We start from the raw sequence: 26,179 nt of genomic DNA, 5'->3' as shown, positions 1-26,179 counted from the left end.
GAACAAAAAAAAAATGGTTTGCGAGACGATGGTATGGATTGGCGAACGAGCAGAGTGGGATCTGTGCCCGGCAAGAGCTGCCGGGTGGAACAACGGAAGTACGGAAGAGTAAGACTCGACTCAACGTCGAGTCCATCTAGCCGCACGTACAGAGTACGAATACTTCGCAGTGTGTGTGTATCGTCTCGTTGGAGTCTCGTATCGTGTCAAACGCATGTCTACGTAGTAGACTCTAGTCCGGGCTGGGGCTTGTCAGCCCGGGTCTTACTCAGATAAGCCAGCGTCCCCCGAGAGGTGTCCCGTATTCGGCCTTTTTAGCCATGCCTCAACTCCATTGTAATGATGTAAGGACGACGAGGCATTGCGTGTCCTGGCTGGAATCTGGTGTGGTTTCTGAGTTAATTACTCTCTGGAAACAGTGGAAAGATCGGACAGTTTTTGACCCCCAAAGTCTATACATCTGCCCGTCAAAAGTCGACGCGCGGAACCCGTTGGCCTCTGCGGTGTTCGTCTTCTCTCTTTCTCTGGCCCGCGCAATGCAAATGCCAAGTCTGGAAAAAGGGAGAGTCTGCATGACTAAGTTGCGTCTGAGGAATGTATCCCAGATTCCCAGGTACCGCTGGCATCTTCCACGTGTTGTTACCCTCAATCAAGTAGTACGTACCTAAGCATGCATGTGTCTCGATTTCGCTTCGAGGTGCAGACCAGGGATGCAGCAAGCTTTGGGTAATTGGCATGGTGGATTCATGTCCATCTTCATCGGCGAATCCATATTAACAACATCCACCGACATGGAGAAGAAGCGGGCACAGATCAAAGAGAGAAAAATTAAGAATGCCCATCAACGGTCTAGAAGATGAAAATCGAAAAAAGTTGGTACGGAGTGGGCAGAGCGAGCATCATGGAGATCCCCAGGCCATCACGACATCAGATAAATTGGCGCGTTTCAGAAGGGAGCACCCTGGATGGGCCCTTTCCCAAAATAGGAATACGTCTGCAGGTCAGTCGCAGTTTCTGATAGGACGACGGGAAGGCAGGAACGCCAGGGAGCGTCTCCTTCCCAACCCAACATTCGGAACCTCAGGAATGTCGATCACATACCTGCCGTGCTGCCACATACTACCTGCCTGAGTGCCTGACCATAGAGGCACGGATTGAATCTTTAGGAAGGTGCGTTGTCAGATCAGAACCATCAATGGAAGCCTCGCTGTTGTCATCGTACCTTCTCTTGCCAAAGATCGGTCCTGAGAGGAAAGTACGGATAACTAGAAATATGCAGGGGCCATTGACCAGTGATCGGACTTTGGTCCTTCTTCGCCCATGGTCCTCCACCCGCTTCACACCTCCCAACTGCCGTCCACGCTCGTCTCACTGAGCCGCCCAAATGATACGCTTTCCTGGTTACATATCAACCAACCAACCCGAGCTTTCGTCAGCCTCCATTGACGAACGTTGACGGTACTTGGTCTACCCCATCAAGACGCAGCCCACATCACATCAGGCTTCAAGCAAACGTTGCAATCAACATGCCCCATCACAAACGTATCAAGAAATAAGCACAAGCGTCCACGTCAACCTCTGTCCGAACCTCCGTCTCCGTTTCGCCAAGTCTACAGACATGAGACGCTCCCTTACAGAACGCCGCACAAGGACATGAGTGCTCCCGCAGGCCACAGTAAGTGCCTCCAGAAGGGCCTGCAGTCCAGTGGCCAACTGCTAGCCTCTAGGGCAGCATCAGCCCTGTTCGCCCACGTTTGGGGCTGAGCTTCCCTCCACCTCGTCTGAAGTCTCAAAAAGTTGAGAGTTCTAGACAACCTTGATGGCGCCCTCAAGAAGCTCCATGGCTCCCAAGAGTCTCGACAGCTTGGTGTCATGCTGGCCACGCAAGACTCCTCATGGCGTGTCTCCGGGATTCCAACGGACGGTCCATCATTCGGCCTCGGCTTCCTGCGGATAGCCATGACCCGATCTCCATGGCTTCTCCCAGAGCACGCACGGCTTGGTCTCGGCCGCATCTCCGTCGTCGCCTTCAACTTCTGAAGCTCTCCACACGACAGACAAACCACCAATCCGAGTCTTCTCAAGCGAGCAAAACCTGCTGTACCGTCACATCCCGCTCAGCCATCAAACTGTTTGGTTCCTTATTCTTTGACCAGGAGTCCAAAACCCCCCACTACCTTACTCCTCATAGCCTCAGAATTTGCAACAACCCCCGGTGTTCCCGGCCGTGCGGTTACCTTTGTGGATCGAGTCATACCGAGGCGAACGACGGTTGATCAGAATCAGAACTCATCCAGGGGGTGGCTGGCCTGTGCCTATGATGACCTGCCGCGATCCCAAGTTTGTTTGTCGCACTCCGGACGATGATGCACGGTTCCATTGTCGGTTGTCATTTCATCACTGGTCAGCAGCCCGCCAACACGGCGGTCAATGCCTCGGCCGCCTTCATTGAGCGGGAGAGCCATTCACAGAGCTACACCGAATTACATAGCATTTCCCCTCAAACAAACATACTGAAGACGAAACTCGTGATATGGTAACCGGTTGTCATCCATATTGCCTTTGCACGCCAGGCCGGCCTTGTCTGTCCAGATATCCCAGCCGGCCCAGCTTCTTTTCTGCAGATAGTGTTTGCGGGTCCCCATCCTTGCTCGGCTATTTGATTCCGTCTGTCTACTTACTCTATAGGGTGATTGAACCTGTCTCTAATTATCATATCGCCTCTGAGCCATCGTGCGAATTTCGTGGGTCTCGAGTACCGAGGTGGCACTAACACAGCCCCTCTCACTTGATCAAACGGTCATGTCGAAAGTGTTACAGAGTCACCGATATCCGTATTGCTTTGTGCCAGCCTCCACAGAGCGAGTGTAGTCTGTGATACTCGACTGGTACGTGTCTACCGTAGGCCCGACTGCAGGAAGGCTGCATTTCTTCTGCTTCCTAGGAGTCAGTCGGCATTATCATCTTGCTTATTGACCGTCTGAGGTCAGATGTATCGGATGCTGCAGGAAGTAGTTTAATTTTTACCCTACCCAGCGCTTTCCTGTGGATTACACCCCCATGGTGTCTGAAAGGTTAAGGCACGGCTCAGACTTACCAGAGTCTCAGCTTAGCACAGTGATTATCACCTTCGCTCCCAGATTCCATGACACACAGGACGAGTATCCGTACCATCATTTGGTACACTACCATGTTGCACGGCAGTAATGAGTTCGGTTTAAGCCTCCATCTAGTAAACACCTGGTGGATGTCTAGCCAGTCAATTCATCCTCCCGCAAAGAGCAAGACTTCGATAATGGCCGCGACCAATGGAGGGTCTGCACCGCATGGACATGCCGCATATGGCTTTGGGCCACCCGAAGAGAAGACGGGATCTCCAAATCATGGGAGAAAACGACGGGTGATGAGCACTCGACTCGATAGTCGGATGCTTGGTACCCCGCCATCCCACCACCCACCCGTGCCAGCCAGGCCAAGAGGACGGCCTCTACCCCGCCATCGTCACCACGTATCTGTCACTGGATGAATCTCTGACCACGTCAAGGAGACGGTTATCGGGAAACCTGTACTCGTCTCCGAGGTTGTGACCAAGCGACCGAGCTGCGCGTCCATGGTCATCTGTCGAGCTATTAGTCAATGGACCATCTGCACTGTTGGATGAATAGTTCCTATCATCAGACTACTGCAAGATCCCCGCACCGCGTCTTAGCCGCCCGTTGAAAGTCTAGATAAGCCCGACGTCAGCCACTACTACCGAGAAAGTGCTGTTTCCAAAGTTGTCCATTTCACTGTAGCTATACACCTCGCTATCTCGAGTAGATAGCTGGATCCCGCGCACAATGGCCCCTCATCCCTTGACCGCATTATCTGAAGACGAGTTTAAGGCGGCAAGAGACATCATCGCCAACCTCTTTGACAAAGACGTCTCGCTCTTCTTCAGGTGTATCTTTCTTCAAGAGCCAAAGAAGGAGGAGCTCGTGCCGTATCTTCAGGCAGAGCATGCGGGAAAACTCACAGATGAGACATCTCGCCCGCCGCGCCGGGCAAGGGTTCAATACGATGTTATCAGAAGCGGCAAGACGCCCGAGTATACCCAATCCGTGGTAGAACTCAAGACCGGTCGCGAGCTTGATAGAACCGTGGCTGCACCGCACTTCCAGACCAGCTATACTCCGTAAGTCATGTCTGCCGTAGGCTGTGAGAGTGAGAACCACACGGTTAACATACTTCACAGAGATGAGTTTGCAATTTTCCAAGACGCTTGCGTAGCATCTCCAATGTTCAAAGACGCAATGTCCGAGTTCTCTCTCCCAGAGAACTTCACCGTCACAATCGACCCCTGGCCCTACGGCGGCCCGGACGCCGACAAGGAGGACATTGCCCGCCTAATGCAAGGCCTCGTCTTCGCGCGCGACGCCTCCAAGAACAACATCGACTCGAACCACTACGGCTACCCGATCCCCATCATCCCCGTCATGGACGTTACCACCCGCAAGATCCTCCGCATCGACCGTCTCGCCACCGGCGGCGCAGGCGACGGCCTCGCTCCGCACCCGCGCGCCGCGGAGCCAAAGTCCCTCTTCGCCAGCAACGTCTCCTCCGAGTACGTCCCCGAGCTCCTCGAGGTCCCGCAGCGCGAGGACCTGAAGCCCATTAACATCACCCAGCCCGAGGGCGCGTCCTTTACCATCCAACCGGATAACCTCGTCGAGTGGCAAAAGTGGCGGTTCCGCCTCGGCTTCACCCCCCGCGAGGGTGCCGTGCTGCATGATCTCTGCTACGATAACCGCCCCGTGTTGTATCGTTTAAGCTATAGCGAGCTGACGGTGCCTTACGGCGACCCTCGGCCGCCCTATCAACGCAAGCAGGCCTTTGATCTCGGCGATGGAGGCTTCGGCCGCGTGGCGAATAACCTCGAGCTCGGCTGCGACTGTCTCGGCGCGATTCACTACTTTGACGCCCTGATGGCTGATACGGAGGGGAACCCGACAGTGGCGAAGGCCGTGGTCTGTCTCCACGAGCAGGACAACGGGATTGGATGGAAACACACCAACTTCCGCACGAACCGGGCCGTGGTAACGAGGCTGCGGGAGCTCGTTGTGCAGTGCGTCGTCACGCTGGCTAATTACGAGTATGTGTTTGCGTATAAGCTCGACACTGCGGGCGGGATTACGCTCGAGACGCGGGCGACGGGTATTATGAGCGTCGTGGCGGTGGACGAGGGCAAGACAGAGTCTGCGTACGGCGCTGTCGTCGCGCCGGGCGTGCTGGCGCAGAATCATCAGCATATTTTTGCTGTAAGGATTGATCCTGCCGTGGACTCGTATGCCGAGGGAGATACACGTGTTGTTGTAGAGGAGAGCGTGCCTGTGCCGTTGAACAAGGAGACGAATCCGTACGGGAACTATTATGAGATTCAGAAAAGGATTATCGAGAGGGCTAGTTGGCTTGACGCAGAGCCCAAACTCAACAGGGTCATCAAGTTTGAGAATCGAACCAAGAAGAATGCCATGTCGGGCCGGAACGTCGGGTTCAAGCTCACGCCGTCTGCGTCGCAGTTGTTGCTGGCGGACGAGACGAGCCAGGTGTCGAAGCGGGCCAAGTATGCGAGGCATCATGTCTGGGTTACAGGACATCGTGATGACGAGCTGTGGGCGGCTGGGGAGTATACGAACCAGAGTCGGGAGGAGGTTGGTGGGGTGTGGGATATGGTTCAGCGGGGGGATTGGTTTGGTGATGAGCGGGAGGTGAATAGGGATGGTGGGAGGGGTGGTGAGGGTAGGAAGAGTAGTCCTGTTGTTTGGAGTGTGTTTGGGTTGACGCACAATCCTAGGGTGGAGGATTGGCCTGTGATGTGAGTTGTTTTCCGAGTTGATCCCGTCCTTCTTCCCTTGGTTGGACCTCCATCACTTTCTTTCGTCCACGATTTCATGGCAAGACTACTGGCTAACTTATACGTTCACCAACAGGCCCGTTGAAATCCATCACCTCACTATCCGGCCAGCAGACTTCTTCACTTCGAACCCGGCGCTCGATATGCCCACCAACAAGAACAAGACTAGTGTCATTGTTCCGTGTTGCGGCGCACAGGAGACGACCGGGGTGAATGGGGGGAGCGGAGTGAACGGGGAACAGACGGTGCAAAACGCTGCCCTGACGCATCTTCAGGGGCCTGGCCCGGATGTTTCTGCTGAGGAGGCCGGGGCGCATACGGAGAGGAGGGAGTAAGTTGGCTGGTTGCTTGGGTTGAGTTCGGAGGCGAGCTCCTCATCAAGTAGGATATGCCCTTGGCTGACATAATACTGCTCTCATCGTATAAGTCGAGGACTGGGTATCGACTTTGTCTAATATTTTCATTCCTTGCATCACGAAGACCTGGAACTGCAAGTATTCGAGGGAATACTTTATTGATCTCTAATAACATCGAATTATTTGACTCAGTTGATGTATTTTTCGGTGTTGCCAATGGCATAACGTGCTCGATTCTGTACGCAAGTGATCATCTTAACGACTTAAGATCAGAATGAAGAACAGGACACTGTGGCTGAGCTTCACATAATCCATCTCTTAGTGACTCTGCTAAGTCTACTATTCAATATGCGGTCATAATCCGATGAGGCTCAGTTCATATGGAATGGGGCCGCAAGTTGAGCATATGTTGAGCCGGTGGGATGACTCAACGACATCCGGTCAGGTCACAGGTATTTTCGAAGAATGCCAAGAGGAATTCTCCATATCACTGAGCACACGACATTCGGAGGCTGAATAGTTCCTCTGATAAGAGTGTCACCATACTACTACGCTACGTTCTCTTTGCTTGAATTTAGAATGTCGTCTCCAGGGAAAACGCAGCATCTTCACTTCCATGTAAGGTAGTCAGGTGCTAACCAATATTCAACATCCTCTGGTTCAGACTACAAGATTCAGATCAGGGTATCAAGTATCCGCAGCGGCTACCATATTCTACTTATATAATCTTGGTAGAAATTCCATGCTTGTAGTCACATATTAGTCTCTTTGCGCTTTACCTGCCCGGTTCTGGAGACGTCCCGAAATGGCGGGCCGGCTGTTGAACATTGCCATTATCATTCGGTCTTACCAAAGCTCACGTCTTGTACCATTCACCGCTTCAACATGGTTTCTCGCTTCTGAACAAGCAATCAGTTGTAAAGTCGTCAACCGAAGATTAGAATGAGCTTTGACGTACGGATACGTTTAGTATCTATGCTGTGTGATGGAAACTTAATATGGCGCTCGGTCCTATGGGATTATCACGCAGTGAAAAACATTCTGTCATATGGACTTAAAGTTGATATAAGCCATCAGCCTACTCGTCATTCAAGATGAAACGATTTCCTCTTAGAACAAGGTAGTAGACATCGAAGCTCGAGTATCATTCATTTCGAGATCTATGTAATCTGAACTAATTGGACGTCTGACTTGCGAAGTAACGGCAGGCGATCGGATCGAGCCGAATTCACTTGACTGACATGACTCTTTTCGCTCCTCAACTTTGTGGATCATCCTTGTGACATGTCAAAAAGCGAGCTGTAGGATCGACAACAGCAATAATGTCTTTCATTTGGACTAGGTTCAGGAGGTTCGGTGTAAGTGGGGAACCGTTATAGGATGCGGGAAATGTTCGTGATCGTGACTCGCGACTGGGAAGGTATACCGTTTGGTAATACGGCGGTGACATGTATTCCCAACCGAGATGCATACCCAACCTGCGCATCGGACAAGCCGATGATGGATAATGAGAGCGCCCGTTTGGATTGAAAGCAATATGGCTATGGGAATGGAAACAAGGGCATTGTTATGGGGTTTGATATCGGTTATCGAGGAAAATATTCTGTAGACTTTCAACAGACGGGGAAAATCACGCCTCACCCGTCTTCCCAGCAGTATAAAGACATCGCATAGTCCTTACCAAACTTCAAAAGCTATCTTATCACTATCACAGCAACCCTCAAACCACATCTTCAGCTCTTTCAAGCAGACCAACCTATCCAAAATGTTCTCCTTCAAAGCCATCATCGCCCTCATGTTCGTCTTCCTCTCCTATATCTCGTCACACTATCACTAACAAAAAACCAACCTAGGGGCCTCGCCGCACTCGTCAACGGCGCACCCACTGATAACACCCTCATCAAGCGCCTAGACGACATCAAGAACTGCTACTGCGGCAGGGACACCGGGTCCGCGCTCGTCAGCGACCCGGCCTCCACCAAGAACGCTTGCCCTGATTACGGCACAGTCGGTACGTACACACAAGACATATTCACTCCTCAAGCTTTCCCTGAGCTCGCCCGGGAATTGGCGCATGAATCAAAGTTGAAGATACTGATCATGGGACTGTATTTCCTTTTTGTGTGTAGGCGGACCGTACCCTACCAAGTGCCAGATCATGATTGACATCAACGAGCCTTTGTTCGTTGCCAAGTGCAAGGCTCTCGGTCAGCCTACTGGATGGTGCGAGAAATAATCGGGATGGCGAAAGGGGGAAAAGGGAGGAGAATGGTGGTTGGAATTTGCTGATGTTGCTGCTCATGTAAACGATCAACGTCTTGCTGTTCTGCGCCTAGACGGTGTGCGCGTATATTAAAAGTAGTCAACTTGAAAGAGCTTCATATCGGACTCAACATGCAAGACTCATAAAGAATCAAGCTCAGTTTAACCAGGAGTCCCTTCTCTGATTTGCCAGAGTACCCAAGTGGTGGCTCAACCCCGACAACTCAAGCACAAATGAGAAGATAGGTTAGAAACGCTCGTTTGCGTGGTGCTAATGGATTGGCACATGGGAGAAGTCCCGCCTGAGGGAACCCAGCTTTTGAGACACTCGACTCTATCGTCGCCACATTCGACATACCCTTCTTGAACCCAAGGTAACACCAAACGCATAGCATTGTCATAATCGGGGTATCTATTCTACAGCGACTGACTGACTGATTGCTGACCTGACTGAATCTCGCCTAACCGCCGCCACTGTCTCGTCTCGTCTGCGCAACCTTGCCCTTTCCCTCCAACATACACCGACTGAGGGCAAGATACACACTCTCGTTAGTCGCTTTCCTTCGTGGCCAATGTCCATCAGACATAGTCAACTCCCTCTTTCAAATTCGACAACCCTCCACTGAAAAGACCAATTGGGTATAATTTAACCGCTTGGCCAAGTTCGAAATCAACTTCGGCCCCGGGTATGCCCGTCGTCCCCCACTGTCGCTCGACATCAACACACTCACGAGCCGCCGCGGGGGCTGCCATTGGCAGGTTGTTTGCGATTCATCAAACCGCTGAAGAAAGCCTGGAGCTTGTCGTTATCCATCTCATCAGGATTCTCCTCGGCGGTGTCAGCCGGTGGCGTGGTGGGATCCTGTATAGCACTGTATGCCTGCCGGTCCTGCATTTCGTGTTAGTCCCTCTTGTCGTTCCCAAAACGACACTCGTGGGTAACTCACCTTAAGCCGCTGCACCATGTCGTCGGCATCCACCTGAATGCCTCCCATGTTAAACTGCACAGGCCCAATGTGCTGGCTGACCTTGCCGTCGTCGGCGCCGTGCCGCAGGGCACTGGAATCCAACTCATCGGTCCGCTGTCCCGTTCTCGACTTTGAGGCGTCTGCCTTCTTGTCATCGTTGCTCCGGCTGCGGTGCGTGTCCAGAGTTTGTAGACTAGAACCGAGGAACTCTTGTGTATCAGTTGATGACATCTCCAGCTGCGACAGGTCACCATCCCGGCCTGCGAATGAGACGGCGCTGCCGGCCTGGCTGAGATCACGGATCCAGTCTTCAAACGGCGCCACTGCTGAGGACGAAACTTCGCCGTTGTAGTCTCCGTCCGCCTTGGCCTTGGCCAAAATGCTCAGGCCATCCGTCGTCATCGCGGGCGAGGGGAAAGTGGACTGCAGATCATGCGACCAGCCCTGACTGGTGTCCTCAACATTGAACCCGTCCCTCAGCACGCGAATCTTGCCCCAAGAGTCCCAGTTTGGCGGAACCAGGATCTTATCTCTGTCAATCGTGTTGTGCTTCAACGGTTGTCGTTTTAGTAGGGAGGTGATGCCTAGACTCGAGTGCACTAGACTCGGTAATGATGAAGGGACGTTTGGTGTGGTATAAATGAGCGATGCGCCGTCTGGGACAATAGTGTTAACATAACCTTCGGGCCCGGGGAAAGCGTAAACGTACGTCTCAGCAGCACTGTCCTGAGATACTGCAGAACCTGGTCAAAGTCACCCTCCTTCCACCCTTGCGTCTTCTCAAGACCCTCCATCTTCTCCGCCTGCGAGTTCGTTAGCATCCACACGATCAACCTTTCGGCGTGGCACTTTATCTCACGTTCTGGCAGACCACGCAGAGCGGCAGACCTATGCCCTCTTCCCATTCACCGGGTCCAAGAGGCAATGCGACATCGCCTTCGCTGGCGATCGCTCCCGTGCCGTCGAGGTTTGTCGTGCCACCTCCCCTGCCCCTATCCCGCCAACCGACCATCACCTCCTCCATCGTCGCCTGGCACTCGTTGCCCGAGCTCTCGAGGATGCTGCGCATGAATAAGATCCATTCCCTAAGTTGGCGCATCCACAAGTGTGGTGTAGACCAGTCAAGGAGCACGACCATTAGGGTATTCGGTATCGTCTCGGGTTTAATTAGGGGTTGAATAAGTTTCGGGAATGATTCTGAAGGGTTCGAAAGCATGTAGAGGGAGATCCGCGCAAGTATGTCTGGAGACCGAGTCAGCATAAGGAAAAGAAGCCAAGTCGAGCTGCCAACAAACCTTCTTGGTCGGCATCCAGGACGTCGTAGTAGGTATACCCAAGAGCGAAGCTGTTTGCGATGGGGGGCGTCTTTGAGCTGTTGCGATCGAGGCTTCGTTTCTCGCTGCTGTGCGACAGGGACTCAACAAACTCCTTCTGTGAATCTGGCGAACCCCCAAGGACGATCATGTTCTTCTCCGGTAGCCGTTTGCTGCTGGCTACGTTGTCGAGCATGGAGCTCCAGAGGTCCTTTTTCTCTCCATTGCGGCCGTCTGACCCCGCGGAAGCCGAGGTGTACGTCGACACCCGATTTGCGCTTGCCGTCATGTTTGTGTTTGTCGCTGAGGAGCACGCATGAGGGGAGTGGTGGAAATCGTGGGTCTCTCGGGACGTGGTGTTTTGGCCCAGGAACTTGAGTCGGTGGGTTAACAGTGGACAGCTTTATGCGTATGCAAATAGACGCGTCGAGTCGCGGTGTAGGTTAGGTCGACAAGTACGCTGGATTATGGGAGTTTGGTTTGGCGGTAAGTCTAGAAAATACAGGAAAGTAGACTCCTCGGACTGAAGCAAAGATGGCGTTTCTAGGAGCTGGGAGTCCTGACTTGAATGGCCGGCCGCATTTCCCACAAAGCTATTGGCACTTCACCAGCGCTTTCTCATGCCCCTTCCTCAAAGTGTCGGGGGATTTGAGCTCCGGACCGGCTGTTTTCCCGACGGGAGCTAAATTGCAAAGGTGCAGTGACATTGCACAGTGAGCTGCGCTAGCGAAGTGTCATTTTAGGGGTTGTCTCGGGGGCTGGGGCGCATATTGGGGGAGATGACGCACTGACAGTGCTACACGGCTACCCGAAGCATCGGCGTTTTTTTTTCTTTTGGAGCCGACAAGCTCCAAGAAACCTACCTAAGCTTAGGTCGCTGTTTCTTTCAGCCTGGAAGAGTTGAAGCTTGAGTACACCAGTCGTCTACCACGAAATTGACGATTGTCGAAAGCCTCAGAGGACCTTGGATTTCTCGTCGCAACCATGAACAAAATACGCGCCATCCAGGAGCTCAACAAGAAGGAGATTGAACATGGAATGTAAGTTACACCATCATGTCTTCCATGCATAGTGAGGACCATGCGCTGACACACAACAGCTCCCCCGAAGGCTCCTGGCACGTCGACTACCGCGATACGGCGTACATCTACTTTGGCGGTCTCCCCTACGAAATGTCCGAAGGCGATGTCATCACCATCTTCTCCCAGTTCGGCGAACCCGTCTGGCTCAAGCTCGCCCGTGACAAGGAGACGGGCAAGTCAAAGGGCTTCGGCTGGCTCAAGTACGAGGACCAGCGCAGTACTGACTTAGCTGTCGACAATCTCGGCGGCGCGACGATCGGTGGCAGCCGCATGATTAGCGTAGACCACGCGCGCTACAAGTTCCGCGACGACGAGGACCCGGACGAGGGTAAAGTGGACTGGGCGACTGTTGTAAAGCAGGAAGGGGGCGACAAGACGGACGAGGGGTCCGATGAAGATGAGGAGGAGGAGCAGCGGCCGATGCTGCCTGAAGAGAGGGAGCTTGCGCTGTTGATTCGGGACCACGACGAGGACGACCCCATGAAGGCTTTCTTGATTGAGGAAAAGAAGGAGGAGATCAAGGAGGCGCTGCGGCGGCGGGATGATAAGTCTGAGAGGCGGAAGAAGCACAAGCATCGTCATCGGTCACACAGGTCGCGCAGGCATGATAGCGATGAGGAGATGAGGGATGCGGATCGCGACGAGGATAGGCATCGCAGCCGGAGGTCTCGTCGCGCTGAAACGCCTGATGACAGAGGTCGCAGAGACGACGAGGGGAATTCACGCCGCCACGGACATCGAGGCGAGGACCGGGATAGAGGATCAAAAAGGGATGAAGGGGGTCGGAGAGAGAGGGATCGATCGAGAGACAGACGAGATCGAGATCGGGACCGTGATCGAGGCGAGGACGGCGAGAGGAGGAAAGAGCGCCGGCATCGTGATCGCGATGGTTCGGAAGAGCGCCAGCATAGAAGGCTTAGAGATCGTGATGATGAGCGAAGGCACACACGGCGGAGTAGAACCAGAAGCAAGTCGCCTTAGTCTCGAAGATGATATGAATACTTAATACCAAACTAAGCGATGCTATCGCTGATACCCCTGAATGCCCTGCTTGTCCGATGCCAACGCCGAACGTAATATACACTGTGCCGTAAACCAAATAGCCAGCATGGCTTGTAGGAGCCAGCCTGAGAAACATCACGTCATGAAGCACTACCCCAGTATCGCTTCCAGCCTTCTCGCACGACATATCGGCGTCCGTCCTCTCCCTTGGATATCACAAACTTCTCCCATCTAGCGTCGTGTCCAGCGCCAATAATGACCAGACTGTCCTCGGTGATCCATCCGATCACGCCCTTCTGCGGTCTCGTTGTCCCCAGTGTCGTCTGTTCTGACATGGGCAGGCCGCCGATGAGGGGATCGTCGCCTGCTTCGAATGGTGCAGATGCGAAGGAGTATACGTCCGAGAACATCCGCGGCATCAAGGGAATCTTGCCTAGGAATCCCCAGCGGCCCTTGCCATCGTCGGCCGGTCTGCCTGCAAGGATGCCGGATCCCGCCATCTGCGACGCCGACGGGCTGGTTGGTGCCGTTATGGGCTTCTTGGGGTGCGGGACGTCGAATACGTGCAGCGTCGACTTGTCTGATGTGCAGGCTAGTTTGGTGCCCTCGGGGCTGAAGCCGAGAGAGAAGATCGTGGCAGGATCAACGCCCCGCCGCAACTCGGCAAGCCGGGCACAATTGCTTGTGGCGAAGACTCTGATCAGAGTGCCCATCTCGCTTGCCGTGGCCAAAAGCTCGCCGTCTGGGCTTACTTGAATGGCCCGGAGGGCAGATGAGTGAGCGGGGATGATGCTGACGTTGCCGGTTCCGATGTCGACGAGCTGGATCTGCCCGACGGTTCTACCCGGGAATGCAATCGTTTTGTCTGACATAGTAACAAGTCCAAGGGGGTTGTTCGTGGTTTCGTACACTGACAGTAGGTCGGGAGGCTTCGCAAACGAGTATACGCGAACGCTGTTTTGGAGCGCAACGACAATACGGTTTCGACCGATCCGGACGCCCCGTACTGGTGTGAGAGAGGCGATCTCTATGGCCACTCTACCCTTCATGTCGTCCCAGATAATGGTCTGCGGCGTGGATAAGTCTGCGATCCTGAAGAGGGCTGAATGTTCACCTCATACCTTGGTGCTACTGAACTTGGGTTGTCTACCGCCACCGACGAGCGCCAGATAGTTTGTCGTCCCCATCATCTCGACCAGACCGATGCCGGCATTGAAGTCTATACTATGGTTAGCCACATTTTTGTGAAAGGTTACAGGGGGGAAGCGCAGACCTCTGGATGCCTTGAGAAGGCAAGACTTGGTGTGGAAGACTACCGGATGTTAGGGACCATGAATAGCTCCAGTGTTCACATCTCAGCTGCTACAACAACTTACTGCATATCCCTGAGTTGAGACCAACCGAAAAGCAGCTAGCATCACTATTGAACGATACAGAAAGCACCACTGTCGAGGGCGCCGTCTCTATAGGTGGACGAGTATTCATTGTGTGATATTGTGCCTGTAAGTCGCTGTCGCGGATAGGTGACGGCTTGGCCTGTGTGACGGTGAGGGGCTCGGTAATAAGGGATGAGCGCTGTGAATGCAAGGCCGGCAGGCCAGGCCAATATTCTGTTGTTCTTGGAATTCTTCGTTATGATATCATCCTTGACAAGTGCATCTCTCGAAAAGAGAGGTGTTCCGCTGGCGATATTGACGATGATGTTGACGGGCGACAACGGGTTGAAGCGCCTATTAACAACGGCAGTGAGTTGGGCGGGTCGAGGTCAGCTAAATTGCCGAGTCAGGAAGCTGGGGCAAGGCAAGTAAGTTGGCAGGGGAGATTGGCAAGTGTATGCAGTTGACAAACAGCCCCCAGCGATGATTCAAGAGAATCAAAGGCGATCGGTTTGCGGATATCAAAAGGGACGATGCTCAGAAACAGGACCTCGTGGACAGTGTCTCAGCAGACGGGAATTGAAGTCAGCCTGGAGACGTCCTCAAAGTAGGGAAAGGTACGTATCGTATCGTCCCGTCTCATGCGGCGCATCAACCAACCTGCCTGTCCTTGAATGCTCGGGTGGGAGTCGAGTGCGTGCCCGGGTACAAAGGTACCTAGTGGTATTAGGTAAGCAGGCAGGTAACGAAATGAGTGGTTGCTCATGCACCTGAGTTTCTGTTCCTGTTGCTACGATTATCGCTAGTACCAATAATATACTACGAAATCTTTACACTCTCTGTATCCCTTTAATCATGCATTCTCGGAAGTTTAGAGAGAGAATATTCCAAAAGGTAGATGCGATAGGAAAGGGGTTACTTTTGTGTTGGCTGGCATACTATCTTGTCACCCACTTGGTAAGGCAGGCATAGTGGTGAGACGATAGGAACTTGAGATGAAATGAGGGCCAGTGTGAATGAGGCACCTGCCACGTCTGCCCAGCTGGTGACCACCTGGCCTAAGGTAAGGCGCTCCCCCAGGAACGCGAAACATGTTTGGTCCCTTGGACACACGGTGCAAAACGCGCCAACATCCAACGTGCGTGCCGCAATTGCTGCAGCCAGGCGGGAAAGCTTCAGCACTGACCATGTGCCGGTCTCGTGACCTGTCATCCTCACTCTCTTCCAAAATTGCCCGAGGATACCCCGCTATTGGTGCCTTTCCTCTATGGGCTTAGCGCTAATCTTGGAGGAAAGGAGCGTGGGCCGGGGAGTTGCTGCCCCCTGAATTGGGCGTGCAGGAGGAAGCAATCAATTGGTTGGGGGGCACTTGGGGTCGTCCTGCCGCAACATTTTGTGTGAAATTGCATTTTCCAACACCTGTCGGTCAAGACCCTCCCGTCCCCTTTAGCACCTGCACCTCCCGTCCGACCCCCAGGTCCCAATCCAGAACAACGACATTTGGGATCCAGCAGTCCTTTTGCTCCGTTCATCTACGACACGACACGACGCTCGCTGTCCCTTGAAACGATATCGTCGCCAGTCTCTTCTCGTCAAGTCGTTGAATCCCTCAACGACTCCTTTACCGACCCTCATCTAGATTAAGCGTTACTTTCAACAACCGTCGTATGTTTGCCCGCCTCTCTCAGTCTCCCCCCTACTACACCAATCCGGCCCCCATTCACCAATTCCTCCCCCGACTCCACGAAGCCATCATGGCCCCAATGCATCTACACCCCCCGAGAAACCGCGTTGCTGACCACACTCTATACTACAGAAGATGATGCGCAGAAAGAAGAACGTGAAGAAGGGAATCCAGTTCTGTTTGATGGTCTGCGGAGCATCAGGCACTGGTACGTCTTCCCCTACATGGCCAAATGGCCAACCTCGTGCTCACTCAAATACGACCGAGTTCTGTCAACTGACCTTCGACCTTACAGGAAGAACCACCTTCGTCAACACTCTCTGCGGAAAGAGCGTGCTCGGCCACAAGGAGTCGGACGACCCCAATGGCGCCTCTGTTGAGGACGGTGTCAAGATTAAGCCTATCACTGTCGGTGCGTGACTATTGTGTCAAGCCTTTGAGCATCGCATCAGCAAACTGACCGCCCCATAGAGTTGGAGTTGGACGAGGAGGGCACCCGAATCTCCCTGACCATTGTCGATACCCCCGGCTTCGGTGACCAGATTGACAATGAGGCCAGGTATGGCGCCACGCCAGCGTTTTGATAATATTGTGGTTGCTAACGTGTACACAGCTTTTCTGAGATCGTCGGCTACCTCGAGAGACAATACGATGACATTCTTGCCGAGGAGTCTCGTATCAAGCGTAACCCTCGTTTCAGAGACAACCGTGTGCACGCCATGCTTTACTTCATCACACCCACCGGACACGGGTAAGCCCATTGTCTCTTGGCCTTTGTTGACCGCCACTAATTCAGTCAACAGCCTTCGCGAGTTGGATATCGAGCTCATGAAGCGCCTTGCTCCCCGTGTCAACGTCATTCCCGTTATTGGCCGTGCCGACTCCCTGACCCCTGCTGAGCTCGCCGAGTCGAAGAAGCTTGTGATGGAAGACATTGAGCACTACCGCATCCCTGTCTACAACTTCCCTTACGACATCGAGGAAGACGACGAGGACACTGTCGAGGAGAACGCCGAGCTGAGAGGTCTGATGCCATTCGCGATCGTCGGATCCGAGGAGATTGTTGAGATTGGCGGTCGCACCGTCCGCGCCCGCCAGTACCCCTGGGGTGTCGTCGAGGTTGACAACCCGCGCCACTCCGACTTCCTCGCCATCCGTTCTGCGCTTCTCCACAGCCACTTGGCTGACCTGAAGGAGATCACCCACGACTTCTTGTACGAGAACTACCGTACCGAGAAGCTCAGCAAGTCCGTTGAGGGTGGTGCTGGAGTGTATGTCTCGCAAACCCCTATTTACCCATGACGTTGCAATGCTGACCATGTTTTAGCGACTCGTCCATGAACCCCGAGGACCTCGCCTCGCAATCTGTGCGCCTCAAGGAGGAACAGCTCCGACGAGAGGAGGAGAAGCTCCGCGAGATCGAGATCAAGGTCCAGCGCGAGATCAACGAGAAGAGGCAAGAACTCTTGGCCCGCGAGTCCCAACTTCGCGAGATCGAGGCCCGTATGCAGAGGGAACAGTCTGCAGCAGCCGGCGGCCCCGCCGAGGCCAACGGCGACCACGAAGCCAACTAATTCAACAATTATGGCCCCTGCTTATGGTTACCCCAAACTGCGACGTTGGTCTTTTTCTATACTGGCGTTGGTTTCCGTGCTGTGTTGAAAGAGAAAGAACAATATTCCCCTATGCGAGTTCGTTTCTCTTGACACGAAGATAAAAACCCCAAAAAGGTCTACTACGAATGCGACGACTGGGAAGAGGCTACCGGCTCGGTAGATGTGTGGGAAGAAGCGGTGTACGTTCTCGGGGCGGAGGTTCAAAGGCTTCTGGGTCGAGGCCGAGGGGATCATAGAGGACACGGGGGACCTGTGGGCCACAAGCTACTCGTCAATCTGTTTCCATCATCCCTATCACGCCGCCAGCCCGCATTCTTCCGGCTGTACCTTTGTAGCCCTTTACTAACGCCCTCATTTTCTTTTTCTATTAGTCGACTTCTAATGCAGATATCACATTACTTTACCGCTTCACCAAATTCAAGTTTTGTTCCCCGCGTGATATCTCATTGATGCACTGTCCGTTTTGTGATCCAATTTGTATTATATCAATTGACTACGAAGGAGGCATGTCAAGAACACGTGGAAGAAGCACACTCTTTCTCGATCTTCCGCCTGCGCACCAAAAACTGATGGCATCCGTACTGCACAACGAAGACCAATAAGACAGCCTATTTTCTCCTCAAAAGCAACCGGTCTGAAGCCAAAACTGCCTGACGACGAATTCCAAGTTACGCTACTAATAGAACATCGGGGTATTGTGTGTGTGTTACGACCAGCTTTTAGTTGTTTTGCTGGCTGTTCAGGATGCGCAGAATCGCCAAGAACAGGTTGATAATGTCGAGGTACAAGCTGATGGCGGCGGCAATCTCCTCCTCGACGTGGTGGTGGCGCATAATTAGCTGCGTGTCGACGAGGATGTAGGCGCTAAAGATGAGGGCTGCGATGCCGCCGTAGACGAGCTCGCCGGTGGAACTGTAGGGAAAGAACATGTACATGAAGCCGAAGAGGACGAGACCCCAGAGGGCGCCGCCGAGGTAGGGCATCCAGGAGGTGAAGTCGTACTTTGTCTGGCAGGCGAAGGCGGTGAGGAAGATGAAGATGCCTGCTGTGAGGAAGACTGCGTTGAGGACGATGCCGGCCTTGTAGAAGGAGACGATGACGGAGATTGTGTAGGCTTCCATGAGGGTGAAGCCCGAGAGAAAGAGGAGGTTTGTCGGGTAGGATTTGCGTTTCCAGAAGGTAAGGAGCATCATGATGATGGAGCCGAAGAGCTGTGTCTCACATGGTTAGTCTTTGTCCATCTTTCACAGGAGACGCGTGGAAAGGGGGACGACGAAGAGGGAAGCGTACGGATGCGAAGACGAGGCCTGGGTGGGCCTGGATCCAGGTCTTGTAGCCATCGCTGAAGAAGCTGAGGGCGGAGACGGCGCCGGTGGCGATGAGTTGAACTGTGAGAATGGCGTAGACCTTGCGGATGAATTGGTTTCTGATATCGGTCGTGGCCTCTGCTACTGAGCCGCCGAACTGTGGGTTTGATGTGTTAGTTGAAGATGGTTCACAATGGGTACAGAGGCCACGGGATAGCCGGAGCTGGAGAGCCTTGCTTGGAGGGAGAGCTGCGCTATGCTGTGCTTACCTTGAAGTCATCGGGGAGGTCGTCGTCCTGGCTGCTACGAGGCGCGCCGCCGCCGAAGAGGCGGTCGGTATCGGAGGCGGCGGTGGGTTCGGCCTGGTAGGCGGGGGGCGCCTGGGCGTAGCTTGATGCTTCGTCCGGGTCCTGGGTCGGCGCCGGGGCGTACTTTGTCTTTGAGGCCATCGTTTACGCTTGGGTTTGATCGGTTCGTTGGTGGAAAGTGTTTTGAACTTGTCGCCGGTATAAACGTTTGTGAGGAGGGCGACGCGTAGGTAATAGGTGTATGACGAGCACTTTTGAACCTTTTTTTTTTGGTTGTTGGTTGCCTGCGGAAAGGTTGAAAGAAGGGCTGGGCGGAGGGTCGTTGTCGTCAGGAAGGGATCATGTGGGGAGGGCGTGATGCGAACGGTCACTGCTTACACAAGCTCCATGTGGCTGATGGGTCTGGGGTATGGTGTGGCATTGACAAGGTCATGTGATGTGAATGTGGCGTCGCAGAATACTCGGGTGAGATCTCCAAGGTTCCGTTCCTTTAATTGCATGAATCTGCTTACCTGCACACTAATAGAGCAAACGGTCTCATGCACGTAAAGGGCCCTCTCATGCAATTCCTGTCTTGCTCGGCATGTTCCCTGCACCTCTGACTGTGCCTGAAGACACGGCAGCAAGCGCGAACGCTAAACGGTGCAGACAGCAGGGTAATTGCAATATTGATTTGATGGATCTTTCATCTGGCATGTTTAACCTTGAGTGGCTGTGGCAGACTGGCAGCCAGTAGTCTTGATAACCGCGTGGCCTGATGTTCGCAGCTTTCTGTGAGCTGCAGCTGAAGCAAAAAAGGTTCGAACCTCTATAGATTTGTGGAAAGGCAAATGGTATACGGAGTAGGTATCCGTACTTCCATAGCCATTGTAGACGCCCCCCGTATCCGTACAACGACATCACATCACCGTCACATCCCAAAGTGGCGGTCTCGAAAAAGATCCGACCAGCCGATACTCGTCGAAAAAGACGGGATGAAACGCGGAGGCCGAAAGATTTCGATAGGTAGAGAGAGAGGAGATCTTGACAAGTTCTTCTGGATGCATGCACGGAACAAGTAGAGGACAGAGCTGGAGTCTTGGAGGACGGGAAGACGGGTAAAGACGAGGACGAGGCGGAAGGAAGTTTGGGGCCACCTGGACTGGTTTTGTCTGTGATGCGAGGTCCGACCGTATTCGTCTGTTCTTTTCTTTTGCGATTTGGTGGTGTTGCATCCAGGTGCTGGTGCGGATACATACGGGTAGCAATGGAATACGTGAATTTGCGTTTATGATACGGGAGGACGGGGTTGTCGGTTCTGTGTCTGTCCTCTGTACCGTTTCCCTAGACATCAACCTCAGTACATTGAAGAGTGGAGGCTCTCCATCGAGATGAGGCGTCACGGCCACGCGCGGAGTGCGGCTTGCGGCTCTCACGAAAGGTCATAATTGAGGATCACTAGCGTTCTGACGGCAGCTACACAAAATAGAAAAGCGACGGTCTCGTTCTGGATGCGAGGTGACGGAGCTGGCAATTGGCTGTTGCATGTCGCCATCGCACGGGGAGGGGTGGAAAGGGACGGGAGGATGGGCCAAGGTATTGCCGAGCTTTCAAGGTATGTATGCGTACCTCTACAGCACCTCAGGGTGAGGTGCAGTACAAGGTATCTACCTTACCGTAATCAGTACCTAAACGGATAGAGAAAGCATTTGCTCCGAAGTTTGAACAGCATCCTGCTTTACAGAGGGGTCCAGTGACAGTCAGATTTATTGGGTCAGGGCTTCGCGGGAGTCTAGGCGGTGTCAAGGACTGTGAACAGACATTGTTTGTTATCGAATGCATGACCCAAGTCTTGGAAAAGTCATTTGTTGTTGTTGGACGTTGCACAGATGAAAATAGGGGTATCTCACAGAATGTCTGTGAGACCTGGTTGGGTGAGCGAAAGAGAGATCAGAGGGGAAAGCCAAACTAATACTGCGTACTCCGTACAACAGGATACAAAGCGCCTAGAGACCTACCAAGAACCTGGAAAAAGCAAATGGCTTAGAACAAAAGAAGAATAGAGGCAATGAGGTAGTGTAGAAAAAAGTTGACATGATTGGCAGGGGCATGTATAGTAAACATTGATAAGGCTCTAGGGGGTGAAAATCACTTCATTTTAAACGCGGTGCAGGTCTCCAGGATGAAGATTGTCAATGCCCGTGCCATTTTTGCCATTGTTCCAACGTGCCGTCTGCTAAGATGGCGAGATCAGCAGTAAACACAGTGGCCAGGGAAAACAAGGAGAGAGGCAGGAAACCAGAGCAATCTAATTGGATCAATGGGTAAGTGTTGAAACTTGTTGAGGACGAGTAGACCCGCCCGTCCTTTCTCTCTCTCTCCATCTTCAACTCCCGTCTCCACGTCTGCGTTCGCTCGCGGCGTTGCGGTGTTGGTTCCCCTCCCTCCACTATGTTTCGGACAGCTCTGCCTTGGAATTGATTCCAGCTGGCCAGCATCTGCCGCTCGTACGGATACCCGAGTCCAATTATTCGTTTGAATAGACTTGATCTATTGGTGCCATGGTGGTCTTGGTGAAAGGCAGATGCCAGAGAGAGGGTGGACAAAAGAGAGAGGGGTCGGTTCACTCCCGACGGCGGCCCACGGGCGACAACAATCAAGCTTCCAATCATTTCTGACAATTTAAAGGGCACCACCTCTGTCCACCGCACCGTCCAATTCCATGTCCCACGTCCCACGTCCCACGTCTCAGCAGCCCAGCGCAGCATCAATCAATGATCAAGCTGCAGCCACTGGCCAGACTCGAATGGGATAAGGGGTCCCCCACCCCTTGGGCCCCTTCCTTCCCCCAATTCCCCCCCCGAAAAGTGTGGCAGGTACGTACCACTGTGCCGCACTCATTCTGGGAAAGAGAGAACCAGGGACCAAGAGAACCCTGGTGCTTCTATTGGCCGACGCCTCTTGCCCACATCCCTTTCCCATGTCGCGCCTACCGTCAACTTTCTCTCTCTTCCTCCCTCCAGGTTCTGTTCCATTTTCCAATGGCAAGCCGTCTTCACCGCCTTTGATGAACCTGTTCGGCTCACTAAGAATTGGCCGGCGATCTCTAAACAAGTACACGACGGTTACGGATACAAGATGTACTGTAGACGAGTTGTGCGAGAGAGAAAGAGACTGAAGACATCAACCTCCATCAAAACCTTTTCTCCCCCTCTCAGGCCTTGGTTTCTGTACCTCTAGGCCATTTCTGTCCAAAGTGAACTGGGCCTGGCTGCCGGTTGACTTAACCCTTTCTTCCCCGGGGCTATGAACAAGGGCAAGATGGAAGGCAAGAGCAACGGGTAGGTACACGAGTACCTCAGTGGAGCCTCTTTTTTTCTCGAGACGAAGCTGGGCTTTTGGGTGGAACGACGCGAGCCAGTAGTACCCAGTACCTTAATACACGTTTCCCTTGGCCGCTGTTTTTTCAGTCTTCACTGCGTAAGAAGGTAGTTTCTCGTCTCCTGACGAGTATCCGTGGGCAAGACTAGACAGAAAATTGTCGGATTAAAAGTATTCGTGACTTTAAGAAACTCTGTCCTAGCCACTGCTACCCTGTCTGCTTCCAGGCTTTGTCGAGTTTCTTGTCAGTCTCTTTCTCGCCCTGCCTCTGTGCAGTATCTCTTATCCCACCTACTTCTCCCCTCTCTACCAAAAGTACAGACAACTTCACCATAGGAGCACCCATCTCCGATCACTGCAGGTGAAGCAGCAGACAGAAAGAAGGACCACCGCAGCCCGCAGCCGGCAACCACGCACCCAAAGCACCACACCCACCACCACTTCCTACACCAAACGGGTGGGCACCATCTTGCTGCACTCCTGATCCCAGCAACTTTCTGGAGCAACCGAGCAGAACCTGACCTAGGCCTTGGCGTCGTGTATCCGTACCTTTGCCCTGTATTCGTACCGTCTAGCCTATCCTGCTACGGTCCCTTCGTCTACGGAGTACCTTACCTTAGGCTTGACCTGACCGCCGTCCAGTCCACCGTCCCGTCTTCGGTCTCCATAGTGTGCGACGTTGCCCTTTCGCTCACTTTCCCATCCTCTCGATCTTCAACCTCCCTAAAACCAACCAAGGACGTTCGTTTCCCCCCCTCCCCTCCCTTTCCTCGACCACGACACTACCAGAAGCGCCCGTGACGACCTCGTCGCGCTTTGCGGTACCAAGAATCCCGACAAGTGCTCCTTTGCGCAACCCAACCCGCCTCAACCGCGTGTCGATAACGATCTCTCTTCGTTATCGCGGCTCAGCATCAACCACAACCACCACAAAGGATCCTTGGGCACGACGGCTATCCGCGAAAACACCAACGCTAAACCACGAAGCAGCCGTCGCTGAGCATTGCAGCCCCTCCCACAACTCCGATCCCGGGTCGCCGCTCTCTTCGACACTTCAATTGAGTTCCAATTGGAGCTCTAGTCGCGCATCATGAGCGACACCACCAGCAACAACGAGGCCTCATCGCCAACCTTTGAGAAGCCCGTCAGGACCAGCTCTGCTGGCCCTCAAATTCAGCGGAATGCTAGCACGAAGCAACTCAAGCTTATGAACGGCCCCCTTTACCAGCAAGGACACAACAACGTCAACGTCGTGCTCATCCGACGGGTCAGGAGGACAGACGACAGCGCTTGGAAGATGTTGAGCCGGTGGATGGTCGAGAACCAAGTCGGTATGTCGTCTTTCTTGTGCTCTCTCTCTCTCCTTAACTCGATTTTTGCCCCACACCCACCTCTGTCAAGCCACAACTTGAAATACTCAATGTTACACGGCATACATGACAACGAGGCCATAACTCCTATTCGCAAGTCAGGCCTTGGACGCAGCTAACATGTGCCTGATCTAGGTCTCTCTTTCAACCTTCTGGCCCTCCTTTTCCTCGCCCACTTCTTCATCCCGAAGGCGCAACCTCACACGATCAAGTTCTTCACCCTCTCATACTACAACCAAGAAACCGGCCAGTATGGCGCCGGTCTCGGTGATTCCTGTCTCCTCGCTTTCTGCATCATTCTCTTCACCGGTCTGCGCGCCGCGACCATGGAATACGTTCTGGCACCCCTGGCCAAGGGATGGGGTATCAAGAAGCGCAAGGATCTCACACGCTTCAGCGAGCAGGCCTGGCTGTTGGTTTACTACATGGTCTTCTGGCCCCTGGGTATGGTAAGTTTTCGCTGGCCACTCTAGCTTCTTTCGCTCAGCAATGGCTAACGACCACCCAGTACATCTACAAGACTTCGCCCTACTGGTTGAATCTCAGAGAGCTCTGGACGAACTGGCCGCAGCGTGAGCTCTCCGGCCTCAACAAGTTCTACATCCTGGCGCAGTGGGCTTTCTGGCTCCAGCAGATTCTTGTCATCAACATCGAAGACCGCCGCAAGGACCACTGGCAGATGTTTACTCACCACATCATCACTTGCACTCTGATTTCCGCCTGCTACAGCTACCACCAGACTCGCGTCGGAAACCTGATCCTCGTCCTCATGGATGTTGTCGACCTCTTCTTCCCTGTATGTCACGGCTCTCGGCCTTTTACCATGCACAAGCTAACCAGACGCAGCTCGCCAAGTGTCTCAAGTACGTTGGACTGAACACCCTCTGCGACTTCATGTTCGGTGCCTTCGTTCTGTCATGGCTTATTGCCCGCCATGTCTTCTACCTGATGGTCTGCTGGTCTATCCACACCCACATCCCCGAAGAAATTCCCGACTCGTGCTACACCGGCCAGCAACCCAACCTGGTTGGCCCGCTGCCTGTTCCCGAGGGTAAGAGCTGGATGTTGGAGCCCTTTTACAAGTCGGATGGCATGGTTTGCTGGAACTCTACCATTCGCTGGTCGTTCCTGATCCCACTCCTCGCTCTGCAACTCATCACCATTGGATGGTTTTTTATGATCCTTCGCGTCGTCAACAAGGTCCTTCGCGGCGGAAACGCTGAGGATGTCCGCAGCGACGACGAACTCGAAGGCGAGGAGGAGGGCGATTACGTCTATGAGGAGGAGGTCGCTCTTGAGGAGGAGGTTGGCGTCGAAGATATCGACCTCAAGAGCTGGGAGCGGAGAACGGGCATCAAGAGACAAGCAAGTTCTTCAGGCGTGAGCCTACCCGGCCACAGCGACCGCAAGGAGCTGCTTGGTAGAATCGGCTGCGAAAAGCAGGTCGACTAAATCCGACGACTGAGTGTCGCCTACGAAGCCATGTAAAAGACCTCGGCGGCGCTAGTCTGGTGTATACAAACGAGTTGGTGGTATAGGAGGGCGCCAAAGGAGAGAGGAGTTTTCCAGAAATGGTTGGCATGGTCAGGGAAGACTTTTTTTTTGCCAACCTATACTAACGTACTACTTTGCTAGAGCATAGTGCAACGCCTGGATGGCGGGCACACACAGGCATAGATGAACATTTTGGCTTTGCTTTTTTCGCGACGTAAAGAAGAGAAAAAAAAGGGAGAGAAACGAAGAGGTTGAGAAAAGGGTTTATGTCTCGCCTCTCTGGGATCTTCACCGAGTTGGACTTATTCAAGAAATGAATCAAAAAGTATTTTGAGTTGATGAATATAATGGCTGCGCTATGCATAGTACTTATCTACCTTTTAATATGATGCAGTAATGATTCGTCGTGTTCCTGTGCCTGTGGTATTGAGCGCCTGTCTGTCTAAGTATAACGTTGCCCCTCGTTCGCGTTTGTATGTCGGTCATGGGACTTTTACATAGAAGCTAAAAGTTTCAAGCTCTTTGGTATCATAAGTCATATTCTCATCACTTCCAGCTATGCCATCACGCACTTGATGTCTTTCAAATCACAGTCACATCTCAGAAAGTCAAAGCTATTAGGTATTTTGGATAAATATCATCTGGTAATTGAGCATATCTAAAAGATTGGGGGTACTGACGCCAACCAGAAGAAAAAAGAAGAAAAAAAAGCTCCCATCAACCGTCATCCGACAGAAAGTTCGTCACATCACACTACACCCAAGGAACCTCCAAAAGGACCGTTCAGA

The 26,179-nt window shown here is 53.1% G+C and overlaps 9 protein-coding genes across 9 annotated transcripts; 5 read left to right on the top strand and 4 right to left on the bottom strand.

The window, feature by feature from the left end:
• Positions 1–3,683: 3,683 nt before the first annotated feature.
• BDP55DRAFT_3837 (copper amine oxidase) lies at positions 3,684–5,961 on the top strand. The gene is made up of 2 exons (XM_060567178.1): positions 3,684–4,174; positions 4,235–5,961. Exons 1-2 carry the CDS (start codon positions 3,840–3,842, stop codon positions 5,856–5,858), a joined length of 1,959 nt encoding a protein of 652 aa, XP_060436692.1. The 5' UTR covers positions 3,684–3,839; the 3' UTR covers positions 5,859–5,961.
• A 2,053-nt stretch (positions 5,962–8,014) lies between these two features.
• On the top strand, positions 8,015–8,485 carry BDP55DRAFT_722218 (uncharacterized protein; the record flags this gene model as incomplete). The annotated part of the gene is made up of 3 exons (XM_060578566.1): positions 8,015–8,046; positions 8,103–8,260; positions 8,379–8,485. 3 exons carry the CDS (start codon positions 8,015–8,017, stop codon positions 8,483–8,485), a joined length of 297 nt encoding a protein of 98 aa, XP_060436691.1.
• A 368-nt stretch (positions 8,486–8,853) lies between these two features.
• BDP55DRAFT_3817 (dynein light intermediate chain) lies at positions 8,854–11,491 on the bottom strand. The gene is made up of 5 exons (XM_060567166.1): positions 10,775–11,491; positions 10,339–10,721; positions 10,189–10,282; positions 9,459–10,135; positions 8,854–9,400 (listed from the first exon to the last, which is right to left on the bottom strand). Exons 1-5 carry the CDS (start codon positions 11,079–11,081, stop codon positions 9,239–9,241), a joined length of 1,623 nt encoding a protein of 540 aa, XP_060436690.1. The 5' UTR covers positions 11,082–11,491; the 3' UTR covers positions 8,854–9,238.
• Positions 11,492–11,776: 285 nt separating this feature from the next.
• Positions 11,777–12,855, top strand: BDP55DRAFT_722216 (uncharacterized protein; the record flags this gene model as incomplete). The annotated part of the gene is made up of 2 exons (XM_060578565.1): positions 11,777–11,832; positions 11,892–12,855. The coding sequence occupies 2 exons, from the start codon at positions 11,777–11,779 to the stop codon at positions 12,853–12,855; spliced, it is 1,020 nt and encodes a 339-aa protein (XP_060436689.1).
• A 161-nt stretch (positions 12,856–13,016) lies between these two features.
• On the bottom strand, positions 13,017–14,361 carry BDP55DRAFT_538440 (WD repeat domain-containing phosphoinositide-interacting protein 4; the record flags this gene model as incomplete). The annotated part of the gene is made up of 4 exons (XM_060567946.1): positions 13,017–13,943; positions 13,998–14,095; positions 14,150–14,188; positions 14,253–14,361. 4 exons carry the CDS (start codon positions 14,359–14,361, stop codon positions 13,017–13,019), a joined length of 1,173 nt encoding a protein of 390 aa, XP_060436688.1.
• A 1,710-nt stretch (positions 14,362–16,071) lies between these two features.
• BDP55DRAFT_625196 (septin) lies at positions 16,072–17,510 on the top strand (the record flags this gene model as incomplete). Its single annotated transcript, XM_060571438.1, has 6 exons — positions 16,072–16,144; positions 16,232–16,348; positions 16,408–16,495; positions 16,550–16,687; positions 16,740–17,207; positions 17,264–17,510. 6 exons carry the CDS (start codon positions 16,072–16,074, stop codon positions 17,508–17,510), a joined length of 1,131 nt encoding a protein of 376 aa, XP_060436687.1.
• A 761-nt stretch (positions 17,511–18,271) lies between these two features.
• Positions 18,272–19,308, bottom strand: BDP55DRAFT_625195 (inhibitor of apoptosis-promoting Bax1-domain-containing protein; the record flags this gene model as incomplete). Its single annotated transcript, XM_060571437.1, has 3 exons — positions 18,272–18,763; positions 18,843–19,016; positions 19,129–19,308. The coding sequence occupies 3 exons, from the start codon at positions 19,306–19,308 to the stop codon at positions 18,272–18,274; spliced, it is 846 nt and encodes a 281-aa protein (XP_060436686.1).
• Positions 19,309–19,624: 316 nt separating this feature from the next.
• On the bottom strand, positions 19,625–20,595 carry BDP55DRAFT_3556 (uncharacterized protein). The gene has a single exon (XM_060567008.1). The coding sequence runs from the start codon at positions 20,401–20,403 to the stop codon at positions 19,726–19,728; it is 678 nt and encodes a 225-aa protein (XP_060436685.1). The 5' UTR covers positions 20,404–20,595; the 3' UTR covers positions 19,625–19,725.
• A 3,022-nt stretch (positions 20,596–23,617) lies between these two features.
• BDP55DRAFT_625194 (TLC domain-containing protein) lies at positions 23,618–25,349 on the top strand (the record flags this gene model as incomplete). The annotated part of the gene is made up of 4 exons (XM_060571436.1): positions 23,618–23,858; positions 24,033–24,346; positions 24,406–24,693; positions 24,738–25,349. The coding sequence occupies 4 exons, from the start codon at positions 23,618–23,620 to the stop codon at positions 25,347–25,349; spliced, it is 1,455 nt and encodes a 484-aa protein (XP_060436684.1).
• Positions 25,350–26,179: the final 830 nt, after the last annotated feature.

Source organism: Colletotrichum godetiae (genome assembly GCF_030913485.1).
Source record: "Colletotrichum godetiae strain CBS 193.32 chromosome Unknown BDP55scaffold_1, whole genome shotgun sequence".
Classification (NCBI taxonomy): Eukaryota; Fungi; Ascomycota; class Sordariomycetes; order Glomerellales; family Glomerellaceae; genus Colletotrichum; species Colletotrichum godetiae.
The sequence above is the reverse complement of the archived record's forward strand: the minus strand, read 5'-3'. Positions and strand labels throughout refer to the sequence as shown.

What these genes read in the sequence shown, in the direction of transcription:
- BDP55DRAFT_3556 (XM_060567008.1), bottom strand. Translation starts at nt 20,403, where the DNA reads ATGTATCCGCACCAGCACCTGGATGCAACACCACCAAATCGCAAAAGA.
- BDP55DRAFT_3817 (XM_060567166.1), bottom strand. Translation starts at nt 11,081, where the DNA reads ATGACGGCAAGCGCAAATCGGGTGTCGACGTACACCTCGGCTTCCGCG. An exon ending in CCTGGATGCCGACCAAGAAG is followed by an intron (nt 10,722 to 10,774) that starts GTTTGTTGGCAG and finishes CTCGGTCTCCAG; the next exon opens with ACATACTTGCGCGGATCTCC. An exon ending in TCTGCGTGGTCTGCCAGAAC is followed by an intron (nt 10,283 to 10,338) that starts GTGAGATAAAGT and finishes ACGAACTCGCAG; the next exon opens with GCGGAGAAGATGGAGGGTCT.
- BDP55DRAFT_3837 (XM_060567178.1), top strand. Translation starts at nt 3,840, where the DNA reads ATGGCCCCTCATCCCTTGACCGCATTATCTGAAGACGAGTTTAAGGCG. An exon ending in TTCCAGACCAGCTATACTCC is followed by an intron (nt 4,175 to 4,234) that starts GTAAGTCATGTC and finishes CATACTTCACAG; the next exon opens with AGATGAGTTTGCAATTTTCC.